Source organism: Poecilia formosa, unplaced genomic scaffold (assembly GCF_000485575.1).
Source record: "Poecilia formosa unplaced genomic scaffold, Poecilia_formosa-5.1.2 Scaffold33, whole genome shotgun sequence".
In the NCBI taxonomy this organism is placed as follows: Eukaryota; Metazoa; Chordata; class Actinopteri; order Cyprinodontiformes; family Poeciliidae; genus Poecilia; species Poecilia formosa.
The window spans coordinates 67,156-85,303 of NW_006799972.1; the positions used below are offsets into that span (position 1 = coordinate 67,156).

Consider the following 18,148-nt stretch of genomic DNA (forward strand, 5'->3'; position numbering starts at 1 on the left):
GGAAAAACAAATGGAGCCAGAGACATGAATGTTTGAGTCTTTGGAGGCTGAGAAACATTTTGAACATGGACGTTTAAAGATGAACCACAAACAGCACCAGAAAATACTGAATACTTTAAGTAACAGCACATTTAATCCACAGTTTGTAGCCTTTTTCAGTCTCGGTTAGCTTGTTTGGTAAAGCCTAACCTGTGCAATCAACCTAAGAAAAGTTTCAGATTTGACTTCAGGCTTATGCAGAGCAACAAGGAAGGTTTTCCTTTCAAATTTCCATTAAAATACGATCAATAAACATATTCCTTAGTTTTTCACTCTCACAATCCTCATTTTAGGGATGCAAGTTATCAATTAAACTATTAATTTAAAGTTGACTGATCTTATTGATCGACCAATCCAAAAATAAGTCGGAAAGAATAAAATATGTGAAACACTTGATCAGAGGGGTGTTTGTACAGTAGTACTGTTTGTGGTTGCTCTTGAAGGAGTTTAAATTTGCTCTATGCAGTGCTTTAACTCACGGCTTCTCTCAAAATAAAACGTTAATGCATTTTTTTTCTCCGTTATCTCCTCCGCTTTAATGTCATCCGATCGTGTAGCACTAGCACATCAGTCATTTTTGGTTGGTTGCTGAATGAGCGATTTTAAAGCGATAATTTCTCCCTTAACTATCATTAAGATACGTTTCGGAGTTTGTCCAGTGTTTAAATTTCAAAACGGCGCATAAAGTGCATTTTGTATCCCACACCGGTCTGTATTTTGACCTTTACTCTTTCCCGTTCTGGTCCGCCATCTTTGCTTCCGTGTCAACGGCCCTACAGGACTCTACGGTCATCCAGAAGCGGACGGCTCCGCTTCAGGATGACCAGTGGCGCCCTCTGCTGGTTGGCGGCCAAACTACAACACTGAAAGCAGATCTAAGCGGACGTTAAATATTAATAGACTGGAATTAAGTTTGATTTAATAAACCGTTAATCGACAATTAATCATAAGTGTGCTGTAAATTAGGGAAGAATGTCTTACGTTTCTCTTTTCTTGTCATTTATGAGAAGTCTGTAAAGAAAGTCAGGACTGACAGTGTGACCATAGTGGTGAGTAAGTATCCTAAAGCAAATAAGATGTGTTAGATTGCAGGGGTTGAGTGTGATAATAACGTAGCTGTGCGTTCACCAGCACCTGGTTTATAGCACCTGTTCTGGTTAAACATTAGAGAATCTGACCTTTGCTGCCCCATGTACATTAAATACACTCTTATTTTGATGTCGACAAATTATATCTGATGTTTAAAATAACCAAAACTTCACCATACTCAGACACACACCTGCAGTTTTTGCTAAAGTTTTATATTGAAAGAAACTGACTTGAAAAAAAAAATATTTTCCTGATTTTATTTTTTGTTACTTATATCAATTATTGTAATTTTTATCCTTAAAATTCCAAAATTTCCACTTAATTTTATATTTTGGTCTGTCTGATTAGGTAATTTTTAAATATTAAATGATTGATAATTTGATCAGTTACTGAATACTTGAGTAGACGTTTTACAAAGTACTTTGTAAAATTACTTGAGTAATTTCTTGGATGGTTACATTTTACTTCAGTAAAATGTGTTGTTGAAGTAGTACTACTGTTACTTGAATGCATATTTTTGGTTACTCTACCCACCTCTGATTACAGCCCTAATCCTAGCCTTCTGGCACAAACAGAAATATTTTGGCGCCCCCTCTAAGGCGGCGCCCCTATAATTCATACACACTTTTTGTTCCACGGTCAGAAACTAATGGGTGTTGAGGGCCTGTCCACGTTTGGGGACCACCTCTCCGTACCACGGACCTCCTCTCCTCCTCCTCTCGGTAACAAGTCACCGGTGCGCTCAAAACCCTGAGCGCACACGGAGAGCGTCGCCAACTGGAGAACTGGCAGAAACCACAGGAGACAGAGAGACCAGAGAAACTGTTTAGTGAAAAATACCCCAAACAGCACCGACCAGTGTCCGATCAGCGCTGAAAGCCACGAAGGGAAGCAGAGGGAAGACGGAGCGCCGGTCCGTCCGCCCTCCTCAGCACCGCGCAGGGGAGACACGCATCGGAGGAAAGATTCCCCGCAACGCATTGAAAGCTTCTGGTGAGGAGAAGAGGAGAGCGGAGGGCATCGGATAGCCAACCACGACAAGTGAGTGAGGATTTTATTTCATCCTGATTGAGCTCCAGGAAACATCTTATATTGATGTGAAGTGGTGCATTCAGTTAGAAACATTGTTTTACCTCAAAACGCTCACCTGAAACTTTACACAAACATTTTTAGAGGTTAACTTAGTCCTGCATGTTTCTTTAACAAGTGTAGAAAAATATATTTGAGGCAAGTTTTTGTTTATTACCATAAAAAAGTCAAAAATAATGCATTTCTTACACAGAAGAGGAGCAAATACAATATTTTATCTTTTTGTAAACAAACTAAAGTGGAAGGTAACATCAGTTTGTTATAATTTTTATAACTTGAACACAAATGCAAAAACTTTAAAGGGTTTTCCCAGAATATAAAGGAGTCTTTACATTTTATTCTGAAGAAGTTCAAGTACTTGTTATATTTTATACCATGTTCATACTAAAAGTTACAATCCAATGCATTTAAGTTTATTTAGCATATTAAAATGCACGAAAGGACAAAAAATGACTGATAGGTAAAAGTGACGAAGTAGACAGCTCAAACAGTAAATATCTTCTTGTCTTCAGCAAACTATCTTCTTGTTTGCATCCGATTGAGAGTAAATAGAATAACCGTCAGTTATAAAGGAAAAAGGCACGAAATGTATCGCATTGTTACACCAAGTTGAGAAAACATTGTTTTATATATCAATAATCCAAAATATAATTGAAAAGTAGTTGCAGCACAGAGACTAGATAATTGTTTGGTAAAATTCCTCAAATGAATAATCCTTATCTGCAACCTACAGCATTCCTATAGGTAAAATTATTCTCTACTTGTGGGAAACTGCTTTAAAAGACTTATGAGTTGTATAAGAACTATTTCTGTCTTTTGCTCATAAGTTCATTTTGAAAATTGAAATAGATCCAGAAAGTGTTTCTGAAGAACTAAAAGTTTATGAAGAGCTGAAAGAAAAGGTCAAGTCCAAACCAGATCACAATGTGAACAGGGATAAACTAAACTAATTCATAAAGCAAAATTAAGGTTTTTAGTGACAAGAGGATGATACTCCTCTTATAATACTAATATTTTTTATGAATGTATTGCTAATAAAAATGTATTTTCTCCAGCTCAGATTCTCATCATCAATAAAAAGTCCTGAAGTCTCAACAAAATCAGTGAAATGCTAAGATAAATCTCTGGAGTGTAACTCTTCCCACTGAAGATAATAAAACTGGATTTTTTTCATATTTAGTAAAAATATGTTCAGTTTAAGCCATGATAAGTTGTGCAAGTTCACACACTAAATCAACGCGATCATAAGAGCTTTGCTACAAATAGTACTATTATGACAGACCTAAGAGCATAAGAAAATAATTTTTTAATGAATGCATATTTATTTAACCATGTTGGTGTGCTCTCACGGGAATGTGTTTGTAAATTTACCAATGAACAGTAAGTAGTCCTAGCATGGATTCCTGCACAATCCCACTTATAATACTCTGCCTTTAGCTTTGATTACAGCTTGCATTCGCTGTGGGTGCCAGTGATTTGACCTTTGACCTTTCTTAAACAGACTGACATCTTTTCCAGGACCACAGGATGACTGCTGGCATGGTTGTTTTAGAGATGAAACTCATTGCATCAGTTGAATGGGTTAAATATCTTGTTAGTAGCTGAAAGATGGTCGCGCATTTAGTAATTATCCAATAGGAAGCTTCTGTTAGAAACACTTCATGTGATCATGTGATCATGTGATCGGCTACAGGTCAAACAGGCAAGAAACTTGATAGACTTGTTATTAATTTCTCTATTAGTGATAACCAAGAAAGATTAGTAAATATGTACATAAGTAATCAGAAGTGGGTAGGGTATCTGAAAATTGTGCTCAAGTAAGAGTCGCACTACCTCAATTTATTTTTACTCAAGTAAAAGTAAAATACGACTCAAGTTCTGAGTGACAGATTAAAACATCAATTATTTAATATTTAAAAATTACAATCATCAGACTCAAGTAAGAGTAGAAATACTTCTTAATAAAGTTACTGAAGTAAAAGTAACAATAACAAGCATAACATAGTAAAAATACTCCTAAATTAAATTTTTACCAGAAAGTTACTCAAGTAAATGTAATACTACTGAACTCTGGAAGTAATAACATAAACAGCATAACTTTTAAATAAAAATGTTCTGTTTCCGTCTTTTTTCTCTTCAAATATACAACTTTGGATTTTCCAAAATCACATCCATTGGTGGATATTAAGAGGACATTTTTTAGCATCAACTTACTGCCAAAAACAGCTGGGTGTTTTTAAACTGTTGAGACCAAAATGGAGGCATGAAAATGTGCAAAATGTGAATCCTCATAATAGATCCCCTTTAAGAAAGACACATGAAGATCCAACAAAATTACCTCACTGTAAAACAGTTGAGCCACATTTAGTTGTATCAACTATCTTCTGTTCTTTAAGTCAAATAAATTTAACGAGTTTCAGATTATGATCCTAAATGTGAGTATGAGAAAGATAAATTTACAGTAGTAGGTTGTGTTAACTTAATAAGAGATGAACAAATTAGAGTTTTTAGGTTGGCACTTAAAAAACTGAAAGAAGAAAAAGAGGAAGTGGGAACTATTTCCCAGAATGCTTAGCAGCTGTTTTTGTATTCAGAGATGGAAGTGTGTTACATGATCTGACTTCTGTGTTATTAAGGTAAATGCTTATTTTAAATCTTGAGGATAATCTCATGTTTTGAGCTGAATTCATTGTGATGTTTAATAAAATTCATTATCAGATCAGAAATTTTGTTAATGTAATTTGAAACAAAAATTTAAATTATTCTAAAGTAAAATAAGTAGTTATTTTAACATGATAATAGAGAAATGTGGCTCTTTAACCAGGTGAGGGCTGTTTTTATTTGCATATTGTGAAATAATTATTTGGTTTAAATTGCAGCATTAAGTTAAAACTCACAATTCAAGATTAATAAACTTAAAAAACAATGTTTAGACAACTTGTCTCTTGTTAAATCAACTTCATGAACTTTAATTTCTGAGTTAAAACCAAAACATTTTTCTTGTTGACTTAAGTTACATTTCAAGGCAGCAGGTGGACTTTCATTTCCAAGTTAAACCATTCAGTTTCACTTGAAACTACACTGTTTTACAGTGTAGTGAAACTCCAACCTATATACTTTTAATCAACAACTTTCCTTCCTGGATGCATTAATTCACACAACAATTAGACAATGTCGACTCATACGGTCGATATCTATAAATTACTTTTATCAAGACAAATAAACCAATATTTGTGCGTAAGAGAGGAAATGGATGGTGTAAAATGAGGGGCAAAATGTGAATAATTTAAATAATAATCCAGTTTTTTCCATAGTGGCAGCTCCAGACTTATTGGACCCAAAATCAGCCACTCACAACACGAAGCCTCGCCTCTCCTTCTCCACCAAGCCAATCACACTGACGCCTCGGGAGGAAAGTGAGGTGAGGAATCAAACCTAAGAAAGCAAAAACTATCCAGACAGAAGTCATTTTAGAGAGTTGCTGAGGGCTGACTGACCAGCCGAAGTGTTGCAGGTCGTGGCCACAGTGATGAAGTGGAAGACGGTGACCGCCATCTTTCTTTTGGTGGTTCTGTACCTGGTGATAGGAGCCGCCGTCTTCAGATGGCTGGAGCAGCCTCATGAGAGGTGGGCGTCTGTTTTCATTTCACTATTACTCCTCCAGCTTCATTATTTTATCTCTGAGCCTCAAAAACTCAGGACAGCTTCACATCAAGAACCCTCACCACTTCTATAATTTAGTTTTTGAAGGCGTCTCTACTAGCTTTGGGAGTCTAGAGAGGAAATTCTTCACAACCTCGAATATTTTGCAGCGTCTAACAGGTTTTTAGCTTCCTCCATTTTATATGGAAGGAAAGCATTCCCACAGCATGACCCTGCCAGCACCATGTTTCCCTGAACTCCAAAGTGACCAAATGCCATTTGGCTGTTTCTCAGATAATTGGCTTCAATAAGAATAAAAAACACACAGGTGGACTTTACTTAGCCATAAAGTGACTTGTTTTTATTTATTTATTCTTATTAAGTGGGATCACAGGAATGGAGGATGAAGACAAATGTGTGACACACTTTTCAGATTTGTAATCGTGAAATATTTCATTTCTTTTTTTTAAATGTAGTTGTTTATTTCAAATAGAAAACAAACAACAGGATAAGACAAAACACATGGATACATAAACAAGAACAAAATAATTTACCACTACTGTTCTGTGAATACTTATTTAATTCAACACCTTATCTCAATTTAACACAATATATTATGTATTGATTCAGTAACTATCAGAAATTTGTAATTAAAGTAATTTTATTCACATGCATGTTCAGTATACTGTGCTAAAGAACGTACAAATAAATTATATTGTATAAGCAAAATTATTTCAAGACAAGAAAATCTACAGATCCGTAATAATAATAATATTAGTAATAATATAATATATTATTATTATACTTATATTTAATATTATATATATTAAATACTACTATTATAAAATAATAGTAGTATTTAAATCCTGTCATTTTGTTTCCACTTCACAATTAATCACTGCTTTCTCTCTTTCAATCACATCAAATCTCTATGAAATTATTTGAACTTTATGGTTTTATGATGTTTTAAAAGTCGTCAAGGTGTTGCATCGTAGTTGTGATTCTCTCTTGAGCCAAATTTGGTTTTGATCCATCTAAAAAAAAAAAACTTGGTTATTCATTAATTTTCTGACAGAACAGGTTCTTTTTTCAAAACAGGAAGAACAAACTCGGTCTCTCCCTCTTTCAGTGCCCAGCGTTTGGCCATCCTGTCCCAGAAGCTGGACTTCCTGTCCCAGCACTCCTGCGTCAACCAGAGCCAGCTGGAGGAGCTGGTCCAGGTGAGTCGGCACTGGGCCAGAACACACACACGCACGCACGCACGCACGCACGCATGCACGGACACCTGAAATCCTGTCATGACACCATGATTTAGAGATCCATGATGACTATGGCCTCATTCCAAGATATTAAAGGAATTTGATTGTTCATGTTTTCCAGATTTTAAATTGATTTTACCATTTTATAAGGTCACTGAGCTACTTTGTTGGCATTAGAAAACTTTCCATTTGGTTTAAAGGTGATATATTATGCTTCTTTGAGCAGGTTAGGATAGGTTAATCCAACATGTTCATCACATGTTTTGCACAAAATCAATCGTAGATAAGATTTTTAGTCTTATCTACAACTAAGATAAGCTTTAGTCTTTAGTCTGACTTTAGACTGATCAGACTAAAACAGTCTGATCAGTTTTGTCTATTTTGAGCTGCTATAGGATCTCTGTCACTTTAAATCTATATAAGCTGCTGCTGGCCGCACCCCCAACTCAATGTTCACACTCACTCATGAAAATGGCTGCAAACAGTTGTGAAATTACACAATCATTAATCGTAGAAAAGCAGAAGTTGAGCCTCCTGCAGAACCAACAAGAATGCAGCAAGTGGTTTCTGGATAGTAAGTCAACATCAAAACACTTGTCTTTTCCAGCGGCCATTGTACAGCAAATAGAGCGCTGAATTCAGCTTCATCTCATAAATTATTTACACAAACAGACACGTTTTTAATATACATATCTATATCACATACATTATTTCATTTATTTATTTATTTTGTGCATAAAATTTCTTAATCTGAGTTCAAATTTCAGACAAGAAAAGGCCGTATGACAATAAGAAACTTTGAATCCTTGAAAACCAGCTGAAAAAATGTGCTTGAGCTACGAGTGGGTTGCTAGGTAACGGGAAGGGGTTCCATGGTTACTAGGTAACGGTCAGTTCCTGCTGATTTGTGACGTTTTGAAATGGCTAATTTTCCAGACACCAAAACACATTAACTTATTTCCAATAATCAGCTGAGTTTTTTGTTTTGTTTTGTTTTGTTTTTCTTAAGAGCTTTTGCTGTTTATAAAAGCAGTAGAGACCCAAATAGAAGTACAAAAGTGTGAAATTTGCATGAAAGGTCACCTTGAAAAAAGATACACGAAGATCCAAAAAAGTTAATTACTATGAAGTAAGAACATTTCCTCCAACTGCAACTAATTTCTGTGTTTTTCTGGTTTCTTCAATAGTGAATTTACTGACTTTTCTTGATCTCCAGTCTGTCTATTTATGATCTACAACTTTTCTTCCTGAATCCATTCATTCACGCAGCAAGCAGACTCAAATGTTGATCTTTTGTGTTTAGTTGGACTGGAGTCTCTGTTTCATCGTGTTCCCTTGATTTGGATCGATTTCACTGACAGACTCATCTGGAGTTATAACATGAATAATCTTCCTCCTGCTTCAAAGAGAAACTTTATTACATTAGTGCCACACAGACAGACTAACGGCATAATCGAATGAACCGATGTTGTTATCAATCCACCACCAAGTGTCAAACCTCAAACTGCTTTTAGCCAAATTAAAACAACTCCTCTGGCTTCCCGAGACACTTTTAGAAGAAATTATATTAATAAATCCAATGCATTTGTTCACACTTTGATATTTTAATCTGATGTAACCAAAACTCAACATTATGTTTCCACAGGGACAAATTGGTTTAAAGGAAATTATATGATTTGCAATAATATTCACAAACTGTTAACTTTCCCCTCATTTCTTAAAAGGAGAAATTGGGATTTTTGCTACAGATCAATGCAAAGTAGCGAATAAGCATGAAGTTAAAGGAAAAGTTGAACATGATTCTTCTGTATGGGCTGGGCAACAAAATTCTTATTTTTAATATTAAATTTGACTTCTGAATTTATCAGATTTTTTTTTCTTAAAAAATTACAAATGACAGAAAATATCTTAAAGTTGGCTTTTACTTCAATAATTTATTCTCAATTGACTTGAATTCAAAATCAAAATAAACAGAAGAATAAAACATGCTTGTCAATTCAATTAAATTCAAATAAAAAAATACTTTATTGATCGAAAATAAAGATGGCAGTTATTAGCATCACTCTGGAAAACCAAGAAGTGCTTTGGTAAAAAAAAAAAATCCAGATTTTCCAAAGATTAAATCTTCAAAAACAGAAAATTTGATTAATCAGTTAAATAAATGAATCACTCAGTTCTAGATCATTCTTATTGTTTACCAAATAATTGCACACAGAAACACTTTGTCCTGCAAATAATGCAACAAGTTGTTTGGAGTCTCCAGAAGCTTGGATGATTTAGGGAATAAACAAGATGCATGCCACACTTTTCAGATTTTCAGCCGTGAGCATTTTTGAAAACCAAATGTCTTTTTCCTCCCACTTCACAATTATGGTGTATCATAATCACAATGGTCCTAATGTAGGGATTCACTATGTTGTGGTTTTCTGTGTTCATGATTTTAGTAGATCACTAAGCTGAAACATGGAAAATGATCAGAATATGATGTGTTGTTCTACATTAAACATAATTTGGTCATAATATCAGGGCATAAAAGCAGACTTTAGTTGAACTGATACACATATGTTGATGATTTGGCATGCAGAGTTCAGGACCAGGGACAGCTCCAGACTCAGACATGGAAAAACAAAAACTGAGTCCAAGAAAGTGTCTCTGTCATCAGCTCTACCTCGGCTGTAGATCCCAAACCATTTGTTTTCATGATCAGTTCATCTCAAACTGCATACTCAGTGTTTCCATATTTTATGATTATGAACAGACACAACCACAGCTTCTGTACATAAACATCAAATTATTTACAGCAGAATAAAAGTCGCAGAGCTCATTTCTCGGGTCTTACGGAGCCTTTTTCCTCCCCAGCAAGTTGTGTCTGCTGTCCGATCCGGGGTGAATCCTGCAGGAACTTACACCAACCACAGCAGCCTGTGGGACCTGAGCTCCGCGTTCTTCTTTGCTGGAACTGTCATCACCACCATCGGTAGGAAATTAAACTTATTGATCGAAAACGCCTTGTCAAAGTTTATTGCTCCTAACTTTTCCACATTTTCCAGATTGGCTATATCACAATTAAAGTATCTTATTGTGTGTTTATGTGAGTTATCAGTGTAAAATGTGTAAGTGCATTATTGATACGTTCAGAAATCTGAAAAGTGTGGCATGTATTTGCATTCAATCTCTTAATTCTGATATATAAAAACAAATGGAGTCCACCTTTGTCGTTATTTCACATCTGATCTGTAGCAAACTTAGAGGTTTGTTTTTGATCATACGTGAACAAACACAACAATTAAGACAAAGGAACGCAGCAGACAGATCAGGAATCATGTTGTAGAAAAGTGTGATAAAAAAAAAAAAGCTAAAACTCTAAAGGAGCTGCAGGATTATGACACCAATGGCTAAAGTTTCATATGAAAAGCCCCAGACTTCCTGCTTTTGGTTGCATCAATCAGTCGAATCTTGCATGTAGGCCACAGGTTTAATAAGATGTTTGAAAACGAATCTATGATGCCAGACTGGGACAGTTTCTGATTGTGTTTCTGCAGGATTTGGGAACATCTCTCCCCACACCGAGGGAGGGAGAATATTCTGTATCATCTACGCTCTGCTGGGAATACCGCTGTTTGGTTTCCTCTTGGCAGGTGTAGGTGATCAGCTTGGCACCATCTTCGGGAAGGGAATCGCCAGGGTGGAGAAAATGTTTGTGGTGAGTCTGAGAACCGCTCCAGCTGAAAATATTAGAAATGTTGCAACTTTGGTTCCTAATCGAACCGAGTCTACCGGACTATCAGGTATAAAGACACCCAACAAAATGATCAAGTTTGGTTGACCAACCATCAAAGAAAAATCAAACACACAAAGAAAACAAGGGCAGAACTAAATGTCCTTACCGAACAAACATGGATGTATTTTTTTTTAACAACTTTCCTCCTTATGGCTGGTGATGTGACAGATCTCAGCCTGTAAATAATGACAGGAGCTAAATGTGGTTCCTTCCCCCTGCAGCACTGGGCCATCAGCCAGACCAAGATCCGAGTGATATCCACGCTGCTGTTTGTCCTGTTCGGCTGCCTGCTGCTGGTGGCGCTGCCGGCGGCCATCTTTAAACACATCGAGGGCTGGTCTGCGCTGGAGTCCCTCTACTTTGTGGTCATCACCTTGACCACCATCGGGTTTGGAGACTTTGTGGCAGGTGAATCAGACAAACTCTCTGTAAAGTTGTTGTTTTCTCTGGGTCGTGACAGCAGGTTTGATCGGTGTGGCTTTGTGTCCAGGTGGGTCAGACATAGAGTACCTGGACTATTACAAACCGCTGGTTTGGTTCTGGATTCTGGTGGGACTGGCCTACTTCGCTGCTATCCTCAGCATGATAGGAGACTGGCTCCGAGCCATCTCCAGGAGGACGAAAGAAGAGGTATTCAATGTAAATACCCTGGCAAAACCATTCAAACCCCATAAACAATCATTTCCCCATTTTTGTGACTTTGCAGACACAATATTCAGTGGATTTAATTACTGCTTTAGGTGACAGACTAACACAAAGGAGGGCATCACAGTGGAACTATAATGATACATGTTTTTAAAATGTATTTTACAAATAAAAAAGTGGCATGCACATGTAAATATCCTCCTTTTCTTTAATTTTACTAAACAAAATTCAATGCAAATGATGGCCTTTGGAGGCTGCGTGATTAGTAAACAGGTTCTGAGCACTGTAAAACATTTGAAGGTGGTTTAACTTGAAACTGAAAATCCATTTGCTGCCCTGAAAATGTAATTTAAAACAACAAGAAAACTGTTTTGGTTTTAACTCAGAAATTAAAGTTGATTTAAAATTTAAGAGACAAGTTGTCTAAACATCGTTTTTTTTTTAAAGTTCGTTAATATTGAATGTTAAGTTTTAACTTAATGCTGCAATTTAAACCAAATAATTATTTCACAATATGGATGTCGTAAGGTGTGGTTGTAGTGGTGAGGAGAGACGCCGAGACCCAGGTTATGGTGGTGATGATATTTAATGATGAAAATAAAGCTCAGTCCAAAACAGGCAGCACGGCAGAGAGACAGGCACACAGCCAAATACCGGTAGCAACTGAACGACAGGACTACGTGCGAGCGAACACAAACCAGGACTTAGCAGTACAACTGGTGAGTAGACTAACAATAGACAACGACAAGGACCGGACGAGGAACACAGACAACAGGTGGGTTAAAATACACACGGGGTAATTAAGGGAATGAGACACACCTGGGGAGCAATCAACGGGGAGGACAGGACAGAGACTCACAGGGAAACAGGAAAACATAGAAAAACTCAAAAATAAACATACAGAAACACGGAACCTAACAATGGAAGAAAAAAACTGCCCTCACCTGGTTAAAGAGCCACATTTCTCTATTATTTTTGCTCACAATATAAAGTTAAAATAACATTTTCACTTTAGATTAATTTAAACTCGTTTCAAATTGCATGAACAAAATTTCAGATCTGATAATGAATTTTATAAAACACAATGAATTCAACTCAGAAACATTTAGTGTGAACAGGACATTATCCTCAGGCTTTAAAATAAACATTTGCTTTAATGTAACGCACTTCCATCTCAGGACATAAAAACAAGCTGCTAAGCATTCTGGGAAATAGTTCCCACTCCCATCTTTTTCGTCTTCTAGTTTTTTTAAGTTCTAATCTAAAAACTCTAGTTTATTCAACTCTTAATATAAAAGTTAACTTACTGCTCTAAGTTTATATTTTACAAACTCACATTTAGGTTCAAAATCTGAAACTTGCTAAACTTATTTCATGTAAAGAGTAGAAGATAGTTGACACAACTAAATGCGACTCAAATGTTTTACAGTGAGGTTGTAACATGATAAAATATGAATAAGTTTCAGGAGTATTAATACTCTTTTGGGTAACTGTGTCTGTTTACCTCCTGCTCTGCAGTGACAGATGAACTATAAAAGTGTCCGTGTTACTGTGCCATATCCCCACATCAACTTTTGCCCTCTGCTTAATTTGGTTTCAATGACGTGACTCTTTTCAAATCTAATCTGCTGTCTGCCAGCCAAATGCATGAACACAGATGATAGGAAGATCCTCTCCACAGGGACAGATGCACAATTTGGGCGTAATTTAGCAATGTTCCTGTTTGAGAAACTATAATAGAACTACTTCAATACTAAATATAGCAAATGTTATGGAAATCAATTTGACTTATGTGTGAAGAAACATCTGGAAGGTTTTAGCTCTTCATTAGCAAAACCCTGAGGTCCCTCTTGGGAAAGATGTTCCCATTTAATAATTAGATTTCACTCCTGAGCATGAATGAAGATTGAGGAAGGCCTTTCAGCTGCTCCTCAGCAGACAAACATCTTCTGAAGTGTCAAGGGAGATGAGCACAATGACTCGCCTCACCGGTCCTGTTAGCTACAGGGGACCCAAAATTCATATTTTAGATGGTTTTATGTTTCCATTTGGGTCTCTACTGCTTCTAAAATCAGTCCAAGCACTGCGAAGACCCAGATGTGTTTAGGCTACAAATTGATGTCTTTTGGTGTCTGGAAAAAGACCCTCCCAGTTAAGTCACAATCCACAGGCACTGCAGCATTACCTAGCAACCCAAGCAGAGCTCCAGCATGTGCTGTATAATGGCTGCTGGAAGAGACAAGTGATTTGTAGAGGACTTACCATCCAGAAACCACTTGCTGCATTCTTGTTGGTTGAGCAGGAGGCTCCACTTGTGCTTTTCAAAGATGTACAGTTGTATAGTTGTGGATCTGTTTGCAGTCATTTTCATGTTGAAATGTAAATGTTGGGAGGCCAGCAGCAGCTAATTTGGATTTAAAGTAATAAGAGACTCTAACAGAAGTCATTCTGAAAGGAGCTCACAATAGGCAGAAGTGACCAGAATAAAATCTCATTATGTAAGAATAATTTTGTGCAAAAAATTTAAGGAATATATTTTGTATATCTTGTGCCTGTTTGTAATTATACTTGTCTGGCTAAATTAGTTTTATAGGGTTTCCTCTGCAGTTAAGGTGATGTTTATTCATGCTCCTAATGGTCTTCCATGCTGAAGTCCTGCTGTGAAAAACACATTTCCTCAAGCTTCTAGATGTGAGTTTGCTCTCCTGATTTAGTCAGAGTTGAGCACAGGGTTTTTATTTATGCAGATGACGTGGCAGCAGTGAGTGAATGCATGCATAAACAGAAGACCTTTTTCGTAAAACAGTACAGAAAGGTTGTAAATGGGATGACATATTTACATATTGGAAATCTATAAAATCAATAAAAATATTTACAAAACAAAAAAAAAAACCCTGAAAAACAGATCTCGTTGAGTTGAAACCTGTCCTGTCTTGGTTCGTCTCCCCGCAGGTCGGAGAGATCCGGGCGCATGCTGCAGAGTGGACCGCCAACGTCTCTGCGGAGTTCAAAGAAACCCGTCGCCGCGTCAGCGTCGAGATCTACGACAAGTTCCAGCGAGCCGCATCCATCAAACGCAAACTGTCCTCAGAGCTGGGATTCAGTTCGGCGCCTGAACTCACGCTTCCACGTCGGGCCACGTCGATCAATTTCACCGACGAACGGGAGAGGAACGACAAGGAGGCCGGGCTAAAGGGTCTGAGCGCGCCGCTGACCAGAAACGGATCGCTGGTGAACGGGCTGGACCTGGAGAGAGGAGACGTCTCGATTATCGAACACCTCAAGTAGAAGATGATTCTTCCAGGGTTAAAAGAGTTTGGGGAATTTCGTCAAACAAAGAGCTGAGAGAACAAACAGAACATGGTAAACAGTTTTCACTTCAGACAAATCTCTGTTTTCTCCAAATTACAACAGGTAGTAGCTGCTGATTTGGGTTCAGTCATTTATGAGGTGCCGTTTGTAAAGTTACTAAGTAAAAAAATAAAAATAAAAGATATAATATTTATAATATAAACATTATAATGTATGCATATCTATACTACTATGTTATATAATATTTTATAAAAATGAATATTGATATATCAATATTTGGTTTATTTAGCCTGTAAAAGAGAAAAAGTGAGTGTTTATTTATTAAAGTAAGATTTTCACCTTGTGATTCATACATTTTTAAATGCCTTGGTTCCAAACTAAACATTTAATAAGCAAGTTAGTTAAATAGCTTGCTGATTAAAGCTAACTATTACAAGCTAGTATTTAACTTGCAAATTAAATATTGACCTCCATTTTTGATATTTTAATAGTTTGTTAGCTAAATATTTAGGGTTGACTCCAAGTTAATTATTTAGTTAAATTTTTAGTTTTGAAATTAAATGTTTACAAATACTTAGTTTACCAACCAAATATTTAGCTTCCTGGCTAAATTTCAAATCAAATTTGAAATTTGATTTGACTATACACAAAATATATAGTTGATAAACCAAATATTTAGCTTTAACTAAATTTTAATTCAAAAGCAAAATATTTAGCTTGCAAACTAAATATTTAACTCATTAATTAAATATTTAGTTTGGAACTGTGACATTTATAAATGTATGAATAACATATTGACTTTGAAAAATTAACATCTTTTTGTTTCTCTGCCAGGCTAAATAAACTAAATATTTCTGTTTATTTTACTGTGTAATTTTACAAATGTCACCTCATGGTCATTATCCACTGTTGAGGCCTGCAGTCAAAGTTTAACATTTGGAAAAACTTGAATTTGTCACGCAGTGCCTTTCTGAGACTAACGCACATTATTTTGTATTTTTAGAAAACAAAAACATGATGTGGGCTTTAACATGAAGAACTGGCTTTTTGCACGTCGCCTCAAATGCCTCTTAGGACTGTAGATTTAGTCAAAACAAGCTCATATCTCAACACATAATCTGTCTTTATTAAGTATTCTAACAATTAATTATGTTAAATACACAGTTTCACAACTTTGAATTGAGCTCCTGATACTATTTGCAGTTTTAAGCAAAAGACTTACAACTTCAGGCCTGCACAAAGCTGAACAGCTTGATCTTAATTTTTTACATAAATGTTTTAATAATTCATGATGCATGTATAATACAGCAGCTCCTATAAATGTCTTATTTTCATGGCCAACTCTGATTCTGCACATGTTCTCTTCTGCATATTGCATTGGAGTTGTAATTGTTTATTATTACCACGAAAAACCTTTGTGATAATTAAAATCTGTTTTCTTATTTGACTGTTTTTATTGAGTTGATGGTATGTTGTCATTGTTTGATCTTTATTCTCACTGTTACTTTATCATGATGTAGAAAAACAAACACTTTACCGACTGCAAGTCTGTCAACTCAGCAGCTGGTCACACGCTGTTATATTTTATTTTAAATTTGGTTTAATAATTTTAACTAAACAGTTAGCGCCTGTCTTTTTATAATAAAACTGATCATGAGTCATTCAGTCATAAATCTTCAACCAACCAGTTTTTAAAGAGACAGACAATTTCAAGGCATGAAATTAGGAAGTAAAATTTATTTTAAGTAATATTTGGTATATACAACATTTTTATAACAATTGAAGTGAACATAATTACTTGGTTGTGCTACAAAATGGCACTATGTACCTAGAAAATACACAATATTGCCCCTTTAAGGCCTCTTTGGATCAAGGTAATTGAAGTTAACTATAACTAATGAAATAAACACTGAAACTCAGAAAACATTTTTGTTAACCGAAATCACTAGAAATGGTAATGAAGTTGTGATGGACTCTGACCTGAACCTTCAGAGCCACATAAAGACAGTTCCAAAGTCGGCCTTCTATCACCTGACGAACATCTCCAGGATTACAGGACTAATGTCTCAGCGAGGTCTAGAGAAACTCATCTATTCGTTTATCTTCAGTCGCACTGATTACTGAAACAGCATCTTCACAGGTCTGCCTAAAAAGATCAATCCTCCAGCTGATCCAGAACGCTGCTGCTCAGGTTCTCATTAAAACCAGAAAGATAGAGAGCACATAAACCCAGTTCTAAAGTCCCTTCACTGGCTCCCTGTAGCTCAGAGAATAGACTTTAAAATATTGTTAGTTTATAAATCACTGAACAACTTAGCACCACAAAACATTAAAGATCTGCTGTTGTCATAGCAACTTTCCAGAACCTTTGATGTCTTCTGGTTTTGGTTCTTCTCTGCATCCTCAGAACCAGAACCAAACGAGGAGAAGCAGCATTCAGTTTCTACGCACCATGAATCAGGAACAAACTTCCAGAAAACTGCAAAGCAGCCGAAACACTGAGTTCCTTTAAATCTATATTGAAAACTCAGCTGTTTAGAGCTGCTGTTGAGCCGTAACAACAGCTCAACAGCACATGTATTGTGTCTAATACATGTGATATTAGACATGTATTGATGATTTTGATGATGACACTTGACAAAATGTAATGTCTGTTATTGGTTTCTCAATTGGTGACTGTATGTTGTTTTTATGACTTTTTATTTTTGTGGTTTGATGATATAAAGCACTTTGAACTGTCTTGTTGCTGTAATGTGCTATTCAAATTAACTTTATTGATTGATTGATGGTTTCTGATATGCTTAATTTTATATTAAGCATTCAATTGACTGAATATTGCACCTAAAAATGAACTAAAAACTTTCATTAAACTAGCTGAGCTCCCTTTAGAAAAGGTAAAGCTTCAATTTAATTTATAAATCAAGGTCCCAGAGAAACCTAGAGGAAGTGTGCAGAGCTTGAATGAACTGAATTATTAAAATAAAATAAGTTCTCAATGATATTCTAATTTATGGAGGTGCGGCTGACCTTTCTGTGTCACAGAGTTCACAGCTGCTGTTCCACTGAGAAACTATTAATGTTCAAATTTCCTGGGTGATGGAGCAATCCCATGAGTGGGACAGGCCTGTAGCTAAAGCTCTTATGATGCGTGACAAAAAGTTATAAAAGCAGAAAGTACAGAACAGAATAAACACAGCTACGCAGATACAGTATGATGGATTACGAACATATTTCTGAACTGAAGCGGTCACGCAAGGTCAAGAGACCTGAGTGTGTTAATCCATACATACAT

At 36.1% G+C, this 18,148-nt stretch overlaps 1 protein-coding gene across 1 annotated transcript; it reads left to right on the plus strand.

Moving 5' to 3' along the window:
• The first annotated feature begins 1,880 nt into the window (after nt 1-1,880).
• Nucleotides 1,881-15,074, plus strand: LOC103136484 (potassium channel subfamily K member 2-like). Its single transcript, XM_007549754.2, has 9 exons — nt 1,881-2,169; nt 5,532-5,638; nt 5,732-5,844; nt 6,989-7,079; nt 9,978-10,095; nt 10,661-10,821; nt 11,121-11,307; nt 11,390-11,529; nt 14,497-15,074. Coding segments are annotated over exons 1-9 (1,254 nt in total). The 5' UTR covers nt 1,881-2,168; the 3' UTR covers nt 14,833-15,074.
• Nucleotides 15,075-18,148: the final 3,074 nt, after the last annotated feature.